At 53.0% G+C, this 18,804-nt stretch overlaps 1 protein-coding gene across 3 annotated transcripts in view; it reads left to right on the top strand.

The window, feature by feature from the left end:
• The window catches only part of MSI2 (musashi RNA binding protein 2), a 382,163-nt gene that overhangs the window by 310,520 nt on the left and 52,839 nt on the right, over positions 1-18,804 (top strand). For all 3 annotated transcript variants that reach the window (XM_021704471.2, XM_021704472.2, XM_044921800.1), the window contains exon 9: positions 15,393-15,507. In XM_021704471.2, the coding sequence (XP_021560146.1) occupies positions 15,393-15,507 (115 nt within the window). The remainder of the gene's footprint in view (positions 1-15,392; positions 15,508-18,804) is intronic.

Here is an 18,804-nt window from a genome sequence, read left to right as displayed (position 1 = left end):
ACAGAGCTTTTAGTGGGGATAAGATCAAAGCAGTCTGCTTAGCATGTGGTGCTACAGGCCTGATTCAATATTTGACTTGCTAATTTTTTCCCAGGGCACTAAAATAATATTGTTCATATTGTTCCTAGCCATCATATGCATCTGAAATGAAAATGCTGTTTCTTTGCATACTGTAGGTTGGAGGTGTCAGCTCAGGCATTAAAATGGTACCAGGGAGATAAGTGTGTAGGAATAACACAGGACCCCTTCATCGGCATTCTCTGCACTGTCCACCGTCCCCTTCCCCGCCCCCCAACTCAGTGCCTTCCAGTTGGTACTTCTCTCTTTTGGTAGATTGCTACTTGCTATTTTTAAAACTAGGGAGACAGGGGGCTTAAAAGGAAACATAAGCACAGTGCCTGGAGAGGCCTTGTTTCTCCTAGCCAGGCGTGCTGCTGACAGGCTCCACTGAGGGCTGCCCGGGCATCGGAGAGTGAAAGAGGCCTCTGAGAGCACCGGCAGACACCATTCCCGTCCTGCCAGGACTTAACGGTTCATCAGGAAGTCCCAGTGCAGACGGGCGAGAGACTGTGCTGTGTGCGGCCTCGAATCCATACGTGCAGCCCTTCGCTACAGACTGGCTTTGACACAAGCCTTAAGCACAAGTGACAAAGAGCTTTATTCTCCTCGGTGGTCCAGTGGGGAAACTGAGGCCCAGGGGAATCTGCCCCAGGGCTCCCCAGGCAGTAAAGGAACCTAGGTCTTGAGCTTCCTGGCTCATCCGATGAACAACACAGACCATTGTTTTGAGCTTGGGGGCTGCAAGGGTGAATCCCCAGATGACATAGGGGGACCATCAGAAGGTAGAGTTTCAGCCCCAGAAAGATGATAACCCATGGATGGGCTGGCTTGAAGCCAGAGAGGTTTGTGGCCATGGTCCCCAGTCATTTCACAGTTGTCACCTTCTTTTCCGCCAGCTGGAGGCTGACAGGGGCACGTGCAGGTAACTGTGTTCATAGTGGCAGGGTTTCTGATTTCTTTTGAATCGGGGGCTGGTACTTGTTCTTTAAGGGTATAGCAACAGTGGAAGTAGACAAGAGGAAGGGGTGAGCGCGGAGTGGTGAGGATCACACACAGGCTTTGGAGGTGTCCCTGCATGTGCTCTGCCCTGACCCACCAGTCACCAGCTCTGAAGGGGAAATTCCAGGTACTGGAAGAGGCCATTGGAAGGTCACCAGGCCTCACCAAGCTCCAGGATAACGGGGCCCGTGGTGACCACCTGGTGGGGCCCCTGGGCCTCAGGGGGAGGTACCAGCAGCAAAGGCCAAGCACCTAGATAACCATGAGCTTGACCGTGAGCTCTTGCCATCGGCCGTGTCGTCGTCACAGAAAGGGCCTCTCCAGCACGCCGTCCTCCTCTGAAGAAGCCGGAATTGCTGAGGATTCTCTGATACTGGTTTCAACTTCTGAGGCCCACAGAAAAGGAAATGGATTTAAACTGTGCTATGGACAGAATTCAAATGAAGGATTGGAAAGACTCAGAACGCAGAGACTGCCAAGCAGAAACCCGGACGGTTGTTAGAAGGTCTGGGGGAGTGTTTTGTAAACTGGACTGCTTGTGAAGCTGTAAAGACCCGTCTCCTGGAAGCTTGGCAATCTCGCGAATTCTGCAGGGACAGATTACTGTGCTGCCCCTGAATGTGCCTGGAGCGACCATTTTCTCGTATTCACAGATAAGAAAGGTCTGGCCCCCGATGAGTCACGAAGATAGGACTTGAATCCAAATCTTCTCCGTCTTAATCCAGTACTCCTCTGGCTGGCACTGAGTGGGCCCTGGGTAAATAATTGTGGAATGAATAAAGGATTACATGAGGGACCATGTGACAGAGAGGTGCATCATAATTCCCAAAGCCATTTCCCGTCTAATTTGGTTGGTGAATCTCTTGGGCATTTAAAAAAAAAAAGGGCCCTTCCCCAGCATCCAAGAGAGCCCGCAGCAGACACCAGCCCTTCTGCCTGCCGGGGCTCCGGGTAGCTGCCCTCAGGAAACTGGAATCACCGCAGCCCTGCCCCCATTCCCATACAGACCCTCCCTTACGGAGGTCACCTCCATGGTGATGGTGGCGGCAGGGGGGAGGGCCACAAAAGACCCCCCTGGCACCGTCCTACAGAGATCCCATGAATAGCTCACATTTTTTAGTGCCAGCTACATACTCTGCTGAGAGCTCGCTATATGCATCTCTTTCTTCTATCACACACGCTCTGATATAGGTACTGATTATTGTCCCCCATTTTACTGATAAGCAAGTGAGGCAGAGAGAACTTAAGCAATTTGCCCAGGGCCAAACATTCAGCAAGGGGCAGCACCAGAGCTCACATTTGTACCCAGGAAGCCAGCACCCCTTCGAGGCTGGAAGGGACTTGAAAGGTCATGTCGCTGGGCCACAGCCTTCCAAGACCGCTGACCGCCCCCCTCCCCCAGTCGGCTGTGTCGTGGCCCATGGGGCTCCCATGTTCTCCTAAGAGAAGAGCAGAGAAGATGGGCTCACTCGGGGCCAGATTCCCGGCTGGGGCAAAGGGCCAAGCTTGGGCAGAAGGGGTCCCCGTCGGCCATGACAGATTCCCTGGCGTCTCCCCCAGAGGCAGGTGAGCCACAGGTAAGGGGGGCAGCTGGCCGCCACCTGAGCTCGGGGCCCAAGCCGGGAGAGCCAGGACTCAGCCCCTTCCCCCATCTTGGTGCGGGTCATTGTGAGGCGCAGACGGGGCTCCTTATTAATAAACACACAGAAATGCAGCTGCAGAGCCACCTGGGGACTCTCCAGAGAGGGCCTCCTCTCTGGCCACTCTGCGAGCCCCAGCGCGGGCCCCTGATTGAAGCAGCCCCCCCCACCCCCAGCAGCAGGGATGCGGGCTTGATGAGCCGCCAGCTGGCACAGCCTCCCGCCAGCTCGCAGCCCCGGGGAGGGAGGCGGGAGTGACACCGACCTGCTCCGGGCTTCCAACGAGGCCTGGTTTCGTCCCCACCTCAGATGGAGTTGGGGAGAGCCTCGCTGGTGGAGAACGTGGGGTGCGGCCTGAGGGGTGCCCGAACAGGGGCACCTCCTCTGACCCCTGACTCAACAGTAGGACGTTGGCCTTCACGTGCACGTGGTCATCGCCCCGTTTTACAGAGCGGGCCCTCGAGCTCAGAGCAGTGAAGGGACTTCCACAGTCCACGGTTCTAAGCGGCAGAGCTGGGATTTGAACCGGTGGTGTTCTGGCTCCAACCCGGTGTTCTTCCCATTCTACCCTGCTGCCACCTTAGGCAAAACCTCACTAACTGAAAAACCTGGGTTGGTGTGACTGATGAAGGTAGAGGTTTTTTTGCGTTGTACAAGGATTTCTATAGGACTCCTTTAAATAGTCCTTTTCCTTGTTCCATTGAGGTGATCTGATTTTTTAAATTTGCTGAGCATTTTGCAAGCTCGTTAGGAATGCAGAGTCTCGGGCCCCACCCCCAGAGCTAGTGAATCAGAATCTGCATTTTGACAAGTCCCTAGTGATGCCTGTGCACATTTAAAGTCTGGGAAGCCCCAGGCAAGGATCGCTGCTAATGAGAGATGGTGTGGGAGTTGTGGGTCGGTCATAAATCGTCAAGTATCGAAGGAAGGGACCCAGAGTGAGGGCTGAGGCCCCAGGAGCATGGAGCTGGATGAGCCAGCCTGGCATGGGATCCCCAGGCCGGTCTGCTGCTCTCAGCCCCACCCCACACGCCCTTTGTGTGCATGGCACCAGGCCTCCCCCGCTGCACCCCGCCATAGCAAGCCGTCCGTGCCAGGGACCACCCCCCACCACACCCCCGGTGCTGGCATGCCCTCCCCCTCTGACAAGGGTCTCAGATTAAAGATGTTTGAGGCACATCCACTGGGGTGATGAGCTGGATCCTCCAAGTAACATGCTCGTGTCCTTGTCCCCAGAACAGGAGCTCCTGGGTCATTTAGAGGCACTCAGGGCTTTAGATCATGTGGACCTGAGCCTCAATCCCATATCCATCACTGGTTGTCCTGTGCCCAGGTGAATACCCCACCTGTCTGCTCCTGTTTCCTCCTCTGAGATGGGAAGGATGGTGGCCACTGTCCTTTGAAGCTTATTGAAGGCCCTGGTTTGGTTCTTGTCCCTGGGAGCTCTTGGACTGCTCTGGTGTAAGGTCTATAATCTGGTAGCCTTGAAGGAATCACCCTCCTGAAAACCCCCTTGGTACCCGCAAGTTTCTTCCATTTGGCCTAAACCAAGGGCTCAAAAACTCTGTAAAGGGCCAGACATAAATATTTTAGGCTTTCAGGGCCCTAGGTTTCTGTCACAACTACTCAACTCTGCCATCATAGAGCAAACCGTAGCCACTGATGATAAGTAAGTGGGTGGACGCGGCTGTGTTCACATAAAACTTTATTTATAAAAACAAGCAGCAGCTGGATTTGCCTTGTGGGCCACAGTTTCAACTCCTGGCCTATACTGATGTAGCTCAGAGCAGGTGCAGTCTGCTTATCTCAAGGGGCCCAAGGAAAGGCTTTTAGGCAAGAGCTCACCCACGTCCACTACGGAGTCAGCACGTTACTAGCGTGAGGCAGAGAGGGTCAGCGGTGCCCCAAACAGATGCTGGAGTTTGCCGTAGTAGCCTGCAGAAAGTAGCAGCACCTTCATTCTTAGGGGGACCCCAAGCACTGAGTGGGTGGGAGGTGAAGGAAGGGTCAGAACAGGGTGCTGTCAACTCGAGAGGCCTTCCCAGGAGAGAGTTCCCAAAGTCCCTCGCTGCCGAATGCCCCCTAGTATGTCTGGCTACTCATTGCTAGACTTTGTGACCTTGCGCAGGTTACTCATCACCTGTGCTTGGTTCCCCCTCGGTCAGACAGGTAAGGATGGCACCTCTCTCAGAGACTGCTGGGAGTTAGGACTTGGGACCAGGCTCTACCAGCCATAGCATGCTCTGTCAAGGCAATAGGCCTTTTTACTGTTACTGTTAGTCATCATCTCTGTCATTATTCCTAGGATCCTTTTACTGAACAAATGTGTAATCCTAGGGGAAGGGGGTCCTGGACAGACGACAAGCCAGTGAAATGCAGGGGTGCAGACCCGGGCAGGGAGGAGGGTGTGAGGTGGGTATTCACCATGCTCTGGCTGGGAGGTGGGCCGGAGGAGAGCAGGTGGGTGCACATCCTGCAGAACAGAGCAGAAGGGGCCCCTCTGACGGGATTTGCTAGGTCCCAGGGAGGCCAGCTCAGCCCTTCAGCTGAATCCTACATTGGGGAAGTTTCGAAAACCCCACTTCAAAAAGCAAAGCCTGGTGAGCTCTCAGGCTTGCCACCTTCAGCCCAGGGCACACCTGGGGGATTCACCCCCAGAACGGGGGCCTTTGGGGGTGGCAGGGGCAGGAGGATGAGAGAGCAGGAGAGTCCTGGGTTGGCCTCTCGGGCTGTGGTGCTGGGCCAGATGGTCCACGGAGGCCCCAGCTAGGGTTGGCATGGGGTGCTGCCACCTGGCAGGGGTGCCCCAGGAGTGGGCACGCATCCCCTCCCTTGGGCCACTCCTCCGCAGCCCGGAGACTGACGACTAAGAGCTGATCGGGAACCAGCCCAAAAGTGGGGGGCAGGGGCTGGGTGATGTGGGTGGATTTAACTAGGCTTCTGTGTTCACCACCCTATTTGCAGCATCCTCCTTACTCGTAAGCTAATTTTAGCCATCCATTCTGCTTCTGTTGCCATTTATAAAATGAGAATGTCAAATGCAATATTAAACAAGCAGGATGAAGGCAAAAAAGGAAATGCCAGAGAGGCACTTAATAAATGAACCCCGTGTTTACGAGCGAGAGGGAGGTCCTGCGCCCCCCCACCCCTGCATCAGGCATGCACATGTTTGTGTACGGGCTGTGTTCCTGCGGGTGGAGGGATTTGCGTGCCGAGGGAGGAGGGCATGGGGAGGCTGGGTGTTGGGTGGTGAACGGTGCTCTTTAGGCAGAAGTAATTTGGCCGGCAGGGAGGTTGCCTGAGTTCTGGCTCCTTCACCCTTCATCTGTCCTCTGGGAAGGTCACTGCAGGGGGCCTGGGGAGGGCGGGGTCCTTCATTATCCTGGTGCCCAGCTCCTCCGGACTTTCCCACACGTGCTGCTCCCTACACACCGCCCACGGGGTGGGGGTCCACAGGGGGCATGGAGACCCCTGGAAGAATCTGCACCCCTTCTCTGGGGCCTGTTCTTCCTTTGACTCCACCCAGCAGCCTTGCCCAACTTCCCAGGCACCTGCAAGCTAATGCTCGGCTGCCCCCCCCCTTTTTTTTTCTTTCTCTCTCTCTTTTTTAAATAGAGAAATTAGGTTGGGCTTGGTGCAGAGTCTCTGGCAAAGCCCACCCTCGGGTAAGCACCCAGCCTTGTGGCCGCGTTTGGGCACCTGCTGAAGGCAGAGGTTTCCTTTCACTTTGAAATGCCCTTGCAGGTTCCCAGAAATAGAGAGCAGCTGCTACTGCGACCATCAGCTTTTTCCCCAAATAGTGCAGCCCGCAAAGCTCCTTTTGCGCACCTTGCTGATGAAAGCAGGAAGACGGGGCCCTCCCCGGCCGGGAGGTGGGGCTGTCGGGGGAAAATCGGTGGCAGCATGTCTAGAGTCTGCTAGGCTGGAGGGGTGGCAGCCCCCTTCTTCCTCTCTGCTCCCCAGGCTTTGGGACAGAAGCACAGATGCGAACCGGCTTTATCACCTTCAGGGACGCGCACCTAGGCTCCCGTGGCGAAGATTAAAGAGTGACCCAACCAACTTTATCCAGCGTGAGCTGGGGGCAGGCACCACTGTTAGTCTGTTTTACAGTTGAGAACATTGAGGCACAGAGAAGTCAGGCAGCTGGTGAGCGGAACAGAGATGTAGAGCAAGGAGCTGGTGGAAAGGACAGCCCCCACCCTGAGATCAAGGCAGAGTGGGAGCCTGCAGTCACGGGGCGCGTGCCTCAGAGGGTGTTGGGGACCAGCTCCTCTGCTCTCCTTGCCCAGACGCTGGGCCCCTCTGAGGGAGAGCCACATCCTGTTGAATTCATCTCTGCGTCCACACCTAGCCCCTGCCTGCTAACTAGGAGGTGCTGATTGTATTGGTTTAGAACCTCCTTCACTTTGTCATTGTTGATTTTAATGAATCAGAGGTAACAACAGATAAAATTAATTCTGGAACTAGGACTGAGGATGGCCTTGTGGAAGGAGTGGCATGTGAATCGGATAGAGGGCGGTGGGGAAGGGCTGTGAGGGCCGCACCTGCGTGGCCAGTGGCCCAGAGGTGGGGACAGGGGCTTTGAAGCAGGAGACCTAGGACTGAACCGTAGCTTGTCATTACCAGGCTGTGTGACCTTGCGCAAATCATTTCCTCGGAGCCTCCGTTTGCTTTCCTGTCGTAACTTCAGGGCTAATTAGGCCAAGGCAGAGGAAATGAGGAGTTGATTAATGAGGGTGTGGAGAGCAATGGGCATTCTCTGAGGACCTCTGTGCCGGGCCCAGGGCCTTACATGCGTGATGTGTATACGTCACCGTGCATGCATACTGTACGTGAGCTAGCGTATGCGTGCACACACACGCACACACACCTGAGGGCGTCGTGGCCATGCCTGGCATAGGAGGAGCGCTCCATAAATAATTTGTTCCTTCCTCCCTACGGTAACCCTGCTGACCGGGGAGATAGCGTCAGGATTACATGTCCTGTGGGACTCTCGGTGCTTCTCATAAATGGGTCTGGGCCGTTTATAGCAAGCACGCGTCCTTGGAAGGTGGAGGTTTCTGCTGGTGGCCTTTGCCTGTCTAAGCTGGCGTTTCCATCTCGTTTACCCAGTAGCTGCTTCTGCCAGAGACCCCATGGGAGGCTCCGTATCTGTGGGGACCCTTTTGCAGCAGGAGCAAGACAAGTTATCCTGTACAAGTGGGTCCTCTGGCGCTTGGCCATAGGCTGGCCCCCGTCTACGAGGACGGCACCTGATGGAGAGGTCTGGGACGGGAGAGGCGAGGGGACGGGACACAGAACTCCCTTCTGCTCACCTCCTGGTGCCCCCAGTGCCCAGCTGAGCGGCCTCCTTGAGGCCGCAGAGGCTTGAGGGCAGGTGCTGGCTGGGGGCGGCTATGGCAGGATGGTGAGGCACCCCCTCCCCTGCTGGAGTCCCAGGCCGGGTCTTCCCAGCGCGGCTGCCGGGATTTCTGGGTGTGAGTGCCGCCCCTCCCATGGCGGCGCCCCAGGCCTGGCCCTCCTCCAGCGACACACGCCTGCTGGTCGTGACTCCATCCTGCCTCTGGCCGTAGACAAGTACCGCAGCTGGACGGAATGGGAACCCTGGACTGGACGTTAGAACCCAGAAGGGGCAACCCGACTCTCTGCGGGTTCCTCAGAGGGAGATGCCCAGCAGGTCCAACTCCAGCGTGAGCTCCACACTGAGGAGGACGGTGGTCCTGCCTTCCCTCCCCAGCCCTACCCCGCCTCTCCTCGCTGGGCTGTTTCTGTGCTTGTCACCTGCACCTTGCTACTCCATCAGCCTCCTTCTACAACTCACTCAGCAGCTGGCGGGAGCAGGGCCAGCTTCCGGGATATGAGGCCCGTGTTCAGCAGAGCCCTCGCTGGGTTCGTGCTCTGCTGCCACCATCCCGGAACTCCTAGTAATGGCAGAATAAAGGGCCTCTCATCTTCATTTCATAGTGGCCTGCACGTTCTCGAGCACGTTCCATTGCTACCATGCTCTTGGGGCTGACTCCCGGTATGGTGCACAGGGCAGAACAGTAAGGACTCTGTTCTTCCCCCGAGTCGCTCGCCTTGTGTTTGTCTTCCTTGCTCTGTGGGTTCCTTGAGAGCAGGTCTCCTCTGAATCTTCGTTATGAACCTGTAAGAGCCCCAGGAAAGGTTCTGCCCTCCTAGCATCTCCAGAAAGGCTTACGCCTGGCAGACAGGGCAAGAGAGAACAGTGGGCAGGAGGGAGAAAGGCGTAGCCATGGGAGAGCACGGCCGGTGTGCAGAGCCAGGTGTGGTTTCTGGGCTGTTGCTCAGTCCTTCTGTTTGACCAGAGAGAGCTGGGTAGCTGCCGGGCTCCAGGCAGGACCCCAAGTCTTTACACCAGAGTGGCGTCTCCCTGGAAAGCGCTTGGGGCCTATCGGCCAGAGGGGATGGACAGCTTGGGGCCTCAGAGCAGCAGTGTTGGCCTGGAATCCCCTGGAACCTGACTGGGGGGTGCGGGGGAGCTGCAGTTTGAGTCAGAGGAGAAGCTGATCTAGGGGCAAGACCAGGTCAGGCCTCTGTCTTTCAGGAAGCTCAACAAAAAGATGCTGCCCACGTGGACGCTCCCAGTCGCCCCCGCCCCACACCCATCTGCCCGGGAGACCTGCCCTTTGTTCCCCTCCCTTCACCAGCCAGTCAGTCCGGGCTGGCCTCTCTGAACAGCAGTGAATTTTACCCTTTGAGCTGGGCCCTTCTCCCCCTGGAGGAGTAAAATCATGTCTAACTTGACCAGTTTGGGCTGAGAAGTGAGGCTGCAAACCCTGGCCTCCAGGCCACACAGAGTCGCCTTGTCCTGGGTGGTAAATCAAGGCCCTGGGCACCAGGCTTGGGTTTCCCCAGACTGAGGCTGGGGTGGTTTTCCTCCCGGCCCCGGGGCCATGTGCTGACTGGGGCTGTTTATGTAGAAACCAGGGAAAAACAAAAACCTTTTTCACTTCCCAGACCTTGGCACCGTCCTCAGACTTCCAGCCTCTTCCAAAAGGTGCCCGGCAGGGAGCTGGCCTCAGCAAGGGCTGCAGGCCAGTTGGGTGAGGGCGGCCACTCAGAGTAGCTGCAGGGAAGCCGTCCCCACAGAAAGTCCCTGTGCCTTCTCCAAAAGCCAATGCTAAGCATTGGAGAACCACACACCCCTACCCCCAAGGAGAGGGTGTGGCGTGGGACTGGCTCCCCTAGCAAGAGCCAAGGGGGGCATCAGGCAGACCCGGCCTCAAACCCAGCCTTAGCACACATGACCTGGGCCTCCAGCCACAGCTGAGGTGTCTGACATCCCTGGGCCTCAGCTTCCTGTCCTGGAAGATGGATTTCTACCTCCAAAGGACATCATAGGGTCCACTGACACAAGGCTATAGATAAAAAGCATTGTATCTGTGTGTAAGAAAATGTTTAGGAAATGTGTACCATCGTGTATATACCGTACTCTCAGAAGTTTCAGGAAAAAACGTACATAGATACAGATAGGAATGTAGACATATAGAACTGTGCTTTGTACTATCTTTGCAACTCTTCTGCAAGTGTGGAATCATTTCTACAGAAAGAGTTAGAAACAGACCTCATTGCTGAGTTGCTTTCGACCGTGATGGGTGGGGGCGCCCCACCTCGACAAGCAGCCGGTACAGAGGGTCAGAAACCGCACGTGCCAGCCCACGTCAGGCCTTTGGTTCATCTTCTGGAGGAGCACACTGCTGCCCTAACTGTCCTGTCGTTAAAGAGGCTTCAGCTAGATCATTCTTATTCCATAACTGCAGGCTACGGGGGAGCCACCCCCTCTCCTCCAGGGCCAGTGTGCCAAGTAGAGCAGCATATTTGAAGACAGAAAAATGAAAGCAAATCCCACCTACCTTTGGGGTGTTTGGCACGTCCTTGGCATTCGGCCCCTGGTGCGGGGTTGGCTTGTGGCTTTGCTAGCCGTGACACTTGAAATGGAGACTTCGTCTTCCTAATGTGAGCAGTTGGTCAGTCCCAGGTGGCCTCTGAGGATCCAAATGGAAGTTCCTACGAAATCTCTTGGTCCTCCAACCACACTGCTTTTTCCAGTTGCCATTGGAAGCCGTAGCCTTTGTGAGAAGCTGCTGAGGTGGGGGCTGAGCCATTGATGGAGGAGATTCAAGGACCAAGACTTGGAGATGTTCCTTCCTCAAAATCTGCCGCCACCCAGGACTGCCCTAGAGAAAGCACTTTGGGTGTGGGTGGTGCAGGGCGTTTACAGTAAATGGGGTTCTGTGGGGGCAGAGCTGAAACAGCTAGAGCAAGAGGCCTGGCCACCCAGAGGCCCACTGCTTCTGTTGACTATGGGAAGCCAGGCAAGCCTCTCCGGGGCTGCCCCCGTAGGGAGCTCCCAGGCCTGGGGCCCCATGCTAGAAGCAGGCCTCAGTGCCTGCCAGCCCAAGAACCCGGCCAGCCAGACGCCACGGGCCTCCCAGGAGGAGGGCCTCCCACTGTCCTGTTGGCTCGCCGCTCTTCATCGATCTCGTGGGGTAGCTGGTGTCCGAGGCCAGCCCCGGCGCGCTCCGCCTCCTGGCATGCACACCCTGTGTGGTCCCTTCCCACAGCAAGTCTAGGCTGACCCAGCGTAAGCAGCAGAACGTGATGGAAATGGCAGTGTGACCCTCGAGCCTAGGTGATGAGAAGCCTTGCAGCCTCTGCCTTGGTCTCATGGGATTCTCATGCAAGGACAGCCCCTCTTGGGACTCAGCCACCATGGTGTCCAGGGAGGGAGTGCTACATGGAGAAGCCAAGAAGGCAGCGCCTCCCCGTGGACGGTCCCCGCTGACCAGCCTCAACTGCCCACTGTGAGGGAGAAGGCACTCGAACCTCCAGCTGATCTGGGCTTTGTCTGGCTCCAGCTCCAGCCCCAGGCACCATCTGAGCACAACTACAGGAGAGACTGCAAGCAAGAGCCCTGCTGGGCCCAGGCAGCTCCCAGAAGCACGGGGAAGGATGGTGCATTGTTGCTCGGGGCCACGAAGTTTGGAAGTAGCCTGGTACACAGTAGTAGATACGTGGCACGTCGTGTGTGGCCACATGACCTGAGTGTGTGACTGGAGCCGGCAGATTTAGGCTGGTTTTCCCCCTTTGGGTTCTGACTGTAACTGCTCGGTTCTCTAGCTTGCCAGGGGGCCCAGTGGGAGGATAGTGGGGGTGCGGGGGTGACCCAAATGTGGCCTAACTCAAGAGGCTCCAGAGCCTGGCAGGCCCAGAAATGACAGGGGACAGATTGACGTGAGTACTTGCCGTCATGTTAGGAGAACAAGACAGAACCTGTTCCTTTCAACAGAATGAGAGCTCTCGAGGTGGAGGCTGGCCTTACTTATGTCTGCCTCCCCCACAGCCTAGCCCTTGCCGGGCAAGTGGAGTCCCTCAGCTTTGCTGGGTTAAGAAGACTGGGTCTCCACGACCCTGATGAGCATGTGCGTCAGTCCATGCTCTGTACGGGATGTCATAAGGAACCAGGGACGTAGGGGCAAACCCTGATCCCTGTCCTGAGAACTCACAGTCTGATGGGGGAGGGGAGGCTTCTGCCAGTCTTGGTGGGGGTGGGGAGGGGGGAGTAGTTTTCATGCTCAGGAAGCCCCTGACCCCCTGCAAGGACTCAGGATAGGAGCAGAGATTAGCTCTTCCTCTTTCCCCTTTTGTGTGTTTTCAAAGGAGCTGGGGGCTGGGTGGGCAGGCCTCTTGGTTCTGAGAGATCTTTCGAGAAGCCTTCAGTGCAGGCCAGGCCAAGGCTCCCTGGTGCGGTGGCTACCTTTCCCCGTCACTCAAGTGCCCAGGACGTGGGGATCCCCCCCCAAGAGTGCGTGTGCCACAGCCCCTGGCCTCGGGGAGCACTCACAGTTGACACAGCGGGCAGGTGACAGAACCCGCGCAGTGGGTGCTGCCCAAAACAGCACCAGCGAAGACAGAGCAGAATTAAACGGAGCTGCTAGCCCTATTCAGTGAGAGGAAGAGTAGGTGGGTTTGTTTAAAATACTCCCATTACAGTCAGTTAACCTTTATGTTCCCTAAATGAAAACTGTATAAACCTGAAATTTTCGTTGATCAGGTTGCCTAGGAACAGGCGGCAGGTTTTCATAAGACAATGCAGTAGATTGTCAGCGATAGGGCCATTAGGAAGTGAGCTGGTTAGCGGTATTATTCCAGATCCCGGTGTTGGCGTCAGGTAATGATCTGTCTGCCTCCGCAGAGCTCACCCATCTTCCCAGGCTCAGACAGGCTCCTGCAAATGAGCTTTCCCAGCCTGCTTCTGAATCCCAGGGATAGCGTCTAGGAGCAAACTGTCACCCCCGGCCTGGGAGAGAAATCTGAAAGAGCCAATTCTCATGAATTTCTTTCTTTTTAATCACCTTTCCCTACTACTGTTTGCAGCAGTGATACTCAGAGCAGAAAATTTGGCAAATAAACACCAGTAACAAAATGCACCATGGAAATGAAAGAACAAAGTCACTCTAAAGTGACTTTGGTATGTCTTTTTAATATTTTTCCCGTTTGGTATGCATATACACTTATTTTTCCACAGAGTCACTGTAATTTGCTTTTCTCACCCTTACATTTAAGGTGACCAACCACCCTGGTTTGCCCAGGACCGAGGGTTTCCCAATACCATTGCATCTTATTATCAGCATGCTTTTCTGAAGCTTCACAGCTTTCAGTAAGCCTGGGTGAACCAAACCTGGCTAACTAACTCCCTGTTCTTGGACACTTAGGATATTTCCTTTAAAAAAAAAAATCATAATTAACGTTTGTCACCACAGTAGCCTTATCTATATGTCCGTGCAGGATAAACTCCTGCAAGTAGCATTATTAGGTCAAATGATGTATACTTGGATGGCTTTTGAAAGTTTTTGGGTTGCCCTCCCAAAAAATATGCACAAACTCCCACCCATCCTCCCCGGACTCTCAGAGATTCTGACATCAAGGAATCCTGTCGTCGTGGTCAATCTGATAGGTGACAGTATGTCTCGTTTGAGGATGTCATACATGACGTGTGATACAAAAGATACGTGTCATTATTAGTCATTTGTGAATTGCTTGTTCATGTCCTTCACCCATTTTCACTTCAGTATGCTCGTCTCTTTCTTTTATAACCTATAAAAACTTTGTATTACGCTTATCAGGCATGAACTTTGAGCCATTTTGTCCATGTTTTTAAAGCATGTGTGGTTCTTTAAAGAGCAAGAGCGAGTAACACCTGCTACCTGGTGTCTCTGAAGGAAGAGTAGTTAATGTTTTAGGTAGTTAAAGCTTCCCTCAAGCCTTAAGCACTAAGCCCCAACACGGGGCCTGAACTCACGACCCTGAGATCAAGACCTGAGCTGAGATCAAAAGTCGGCTGAGCCACCTGGGTGCCCCTAACATATTTTTTTTAATTGAAGATTTGGGATGAGAAGATTTGAGAGGTATCCATGTCTCCAAAATGGATAGCCCATGTAGGTCCCTTTAAAACAAAGTATAAGGCACACAATTTAACTTCTTCCTATCTCAGATACCCTGGGAATAATAGTAATTTTCCATGTGATAGTGAGACCCTCGGCAGTGGTTGAGCTACGTGGAGTTTTGACTCCTAAACCACATGGCCCCTTTTTAAATACGGGGACCTCATTCTTGCCCTTCCCACCTCACTATCTGACTGTCATGCTGATACTTTTTGCAACCATAAGCACTCCTGCCCTGCCCCACGGCATCCTATCTCCATCAGCGATGGGGCGGATTACCAGCCAACGCTATGTTAGGTTTATCTGTAAACTAAAAGCAAGTAAGCACCGAGCAGGGGTGTAAGACACATGCTCCTAAGAACGGTGTAGGCACTGTTGAGGGCAACAGTTTTACTTCTTTCCTGGAGCTTGTATTACCTATCATTAAGGCTGGGAAGTAAGTGACTTATGGGTTGTGTGAGCAGAATAGGATTAAGAAATTTAGGAGGCAGAAGGGAAACAGGAAAGATTAGCAACCACTCGAAGACGTAGCTGCAGAACGAGAAACCGGTAATCCAGATGGACAGAAGCAGTGTTTAATGTTATTACTTCTCCCGGGAGCCTGCTGGGGCGGCTTTTCTGGAGACCGTGGCATCGCCGAGCTAGAGATTTGAAAACTCTGGCTTCCAGGCCTGCCCCTGCTGGGCTGTGGCTTACGGCACATTACACACGCCTTCTGACGTTCAGTTTTGTCATCTGTGAAATGGAGCTAAAGCTAACTGGCCTGTCTGTTTAATAAGAAATGGAATCAGGTGGCCTGATGTGAAGAGTCAGGGGCGCAAAGGCATTTGTAAACCTGTAAGGGACCAAACGAGCAGGAGGGATTATTACTACTGCTGTTATTTTTCTTCACAGACACACCCGGCAGCCCCATCTGCCTCCTCACCTCCCAGGCCTTCTGCGCACGCTCCAGTCTGAGCTCCCGACCCAAGCACGTGTGTCTTCAGCCCACGTCCTTGTCACCCCTCCAAACCCAATTTCATCCTTGTCGGTTTTTCCAGAGCAGGATTTGCAACAAATGGCGTGTTTTCTTAAATATTTGTTTTGCAGGCCATTTGCTTGGCATGGCTATATTTACAGTGAATAAGGAGCAAGGCTAAAAATACCTTCGCGTAACCAGATCAGTTCTGCATTTGACATTTACGTGGCATTCATTTGCATCTCATTTGTTCGCCTTTCTGTTGAACAGGTAGAATGTAAGAAAGCTCAGCCTAAGGAAGTCATGTTCCCACCGGGGACAAGAGGCCGGGCCCGGGGACTGCCTTACACCATGGACGCGTTCATGCTTGGCATGGGAATGCTAGGTGAGTCCGGGTGGGACCCTGGGGACACTGCAGAGCTACCATGCACTGGGGGCTACAGAGGCTTAGACACCCAACTGGGTCATCTACCAGTTGGGCAAACTGCCTTTCTGAGTCTCAGATGATAAGCCCCTTTGCAAGGTAGTTGTGACCATTACAAAGATAGATAGATAGATAGATAGATAGATAGATAGATAGATAGATAATCATCCTGTCCCATGCCTGGCTCATAGGGGTACTTGATATTATTTTATCTCCTCTCCATTCCCTTCTTTGGAAGGAGAAAAAGGCAGCCCTCTGCCTCACACCTCTCTACTGGCAGGGTGTTCTGAAAAACCTGAGGACTCCTGACTAGCTTCACCCTTGTGGGCTGAGGCTCCATTTTCTAAAACTTGGGAGAGGAGAGGAAGTGAAGAGGGTGGGCTATAATCCTGTCTATTTAAATGATTAACATTTTTCTCTCGGGATATCAGAATTTGCATTTAAATGGATGTTTTAAATGGCCTGTTTTACTCTTTATTTGCCAAAAAAAAAAAAAAAATGATGATGAAAGACAAAGTGTGTTTTGTTCTGACGAAAAATGATCTCTCCTGGCTTTTAGAGAAATTAAGTTGCATATTATGCCCCTTCCTTAAAGGTATCTCTGTCCGTCCCACGTAGATAATTGAAAATCTTGCCACTGAAATGGCATGAAAAATGGAGAAAGCAGAGAAGAGGCGTAATGGTGTGGGTCGCAACAATAATTAGAAATTTCAAGGCGAGAGAGCGGTATTTTAGTGCGAGTTATTGTGTGTCGGGAAAATACTAATTAAATGGGATAAATGGTAGTTAATGGTAAAATTCCATTCAGTCACATGATCTGCCTGGTTTTAATGGATTTTCATTCGGTTTGGCGATGAGTCCCCCTTCTATATTGTTTGATCAGCTCTTTATGTATTTTCAGATTCACAGTTCTTTAAATCATTCCTGGCTCCATTTGAAATGTATGAAACTTTTCTTGGTGTTACACATTCTTAAAAAGAATTGTATCTATTTTGTCTGAGGAAATAACAAGGGCCAGTAAAGTTAGTTTGAGGAACTTTGAGAAATGGAAAGAGATGCCACGAGAATCCTAAAAGTAGCAGAAATATTACTTCTTCTCGAATTAATGTTTTAGATTTAATTGAGTTTCATTGGAAATTCCTATTTACTTCTTTAAGCATTGGCCAAATGATTCTAACGCTGATCTGGAAGCAGAAACACATGAGAATAGATAAGAAAATGTTTTCAAAAGAGAAAGGAGAAAAGACTAGTTTGACCAGATAGCAGAACACGGCACAAAGCTACAGTAATGAAATAGTGTGGTATATAGGAATGCACCTGTTGAGAGAAAAAGTGAAAGCACCTAAACTAAACGTATTTCTGTGTAAGAGTGTAATTAATATAAAGAAGTTACTTTTAAAAATCAGTGGGAGGGTGTCCGACTCTTAATTTCGGCTCAGGTCATGATCTCAGGGTCGTGAGATCAAGCCCTGCATCGGGCTCTGCACTGAGCGTGGAGCCTGCTTGAGATTCTCTCTCTCCCTCTTCCCCTCCCCCCACCCCTGCTCATGCTCTCTCTAATAAAATAAAACAAATAAAAATCAGTGGGAATTATCTCCTGATTGACTATGAGACACTTGTCTACCCCTTGCTTCAAAAGTAATTTGTATGTGGTCTTTACCATACGGTGTATACCAAGAGAAGTTCCAAGTTAATTAATAGTTGTAAATTCTAAAATCAAATCTTAAAAGAGTTGCCTCCTGCTGGTTTTTGGAGTCTTGAATTTTAAACGGTGAGTATGAAGGCCCTGGGGCATAAAATGGGAACCTTCTTAGGATCAGATCTTCAGGAAGTGCCGCTGCCTTTCGGAGTCTAACTTGATGCCCTTGGCAGGCTGGGAGGAATGACCTGTTTTCTTCAGGGGGAAGCAGAGGTATACAGCGAAGCCAGCTCATTCATGTCAGTTGCCAGAGAGCAAAGGTGCAGCAGTTCTGTTTGCCCCAGACTGCAAGCAAGGGCCGGGGGCCCACATCTCTACAGACACCCAAGCTCAGATCCCTGAACAGAGGGCACCCAGTGGTTTCATAATGGGAGCCAAGGCAGGGAGGCTTTGTTGAATGCAGGAGGTGCTCACCAGCAGTCGGCTTTGAGCACCTGCTGTGTGCGTGCCCCGCCCTGGGCTGGCACGGGGAGACAGCGCTTGACAAGGCAGATGTGGTCCCTGCCCTCTGGAGCTTGCGGTCTGGTGAGTGTGACAATAGCTAACAGTTAATCCTACAGCTAGCTAGTTAGTCATAATAGAGTTTGGGGGTGCTTTAAGAGCACATCATGAAGAGTGGAAATTAGACTGAGGAATCAGGGAATACCTCCCTGCGGAGGTGACCTGTTCGCCATGCTAAGAAGGATGAGCAAGCTCAGAGTGATCCAGACAGGACTAGCCTTGGAAGGCGAGGATCCTAGTGGGGAACACCGAGAGCCCCCTGGCCTGGCTGAGGGGCCAGGTTCCTGCAGGGCGTGTGTGAGGAGGAGTGCTGGGCTCAGAGCCTCCAGGATGGGCTCTGACCCCGGCTGGTGGTAGGCAAACCCATGTGGTCCGTGTGTTTCTCCAGGTGCCATCCGATTGGCTCCTGTTTATTGAGGGATGGATATGTGATGAATGGCAGGTGCTCACTCCTCTGCCCCCACTTTCTCCCTGTCTCTCATGATTGAAGTCATGACTTCTCTAAGCTTCAGTAAAGAAGTAATTGTTGGTTAAAAATGTTGCGGTGAATCTGTTAGTCCTTGAGTGATAACCTCTCCCAGGTCACCCCCTCCCACTGACACCCCTGCTGCTTAAGGCTTTTGCCTTTGGCCCATGTAGCTCTATTGCGACTGCCACCAGGCAGAACCCCCAGACCCCAGCCAGCCCCACTCATGTCACAGAGGCTTTCCTCCTCCTCCAGTCAAGCGGAGAGCCCTTAAGATGGAATTGATGGTGTCAGGCCAGCTTCCCCCAAGGTGGGGGCTATGTAAGCCAGTGGGGAGGGCTTGGGACTTCAGAACCAGGGGATCTGGACTCCTCGCCCCCTGAGCTGCATGACTTGGGACAAGTGCCAACAGCTCTGTCCTTCAGTTACCCCGTCCTTAGATAGGGATGTGGGACACTCTCACTTCATGGGGTTGTTGAGGATCAATGAAACCATCTCGGGCCTCGCCAGCGCTGTATTTCGTCAAATCCAAGGTGCTGTGGGTGGTGAAATGCCTCTTTGTACAAACATTCAGAAAGAAAGATACAGATGC

Source organism: Neomonachus schauinslandi, chromosome 15 (assembly GCF_002201575.2).
Source record: "Neomonachus schauinslandi chromosome 15, ASM220157v2, whole genome shotgun sequence".
In the NCBI taxonomy this organism is placed as follows: Eukaryota; Metazoa; Chordata; class Mammalia; order Carnivora; family Phocidae; genus Neomonachus; species Neomonachus schauinslandi.
The sequence above is the reverse complement of the archived record's forward strand: the minus strand, read 5'-3'. Positions and strand labels throughout refer to the sequence as shown.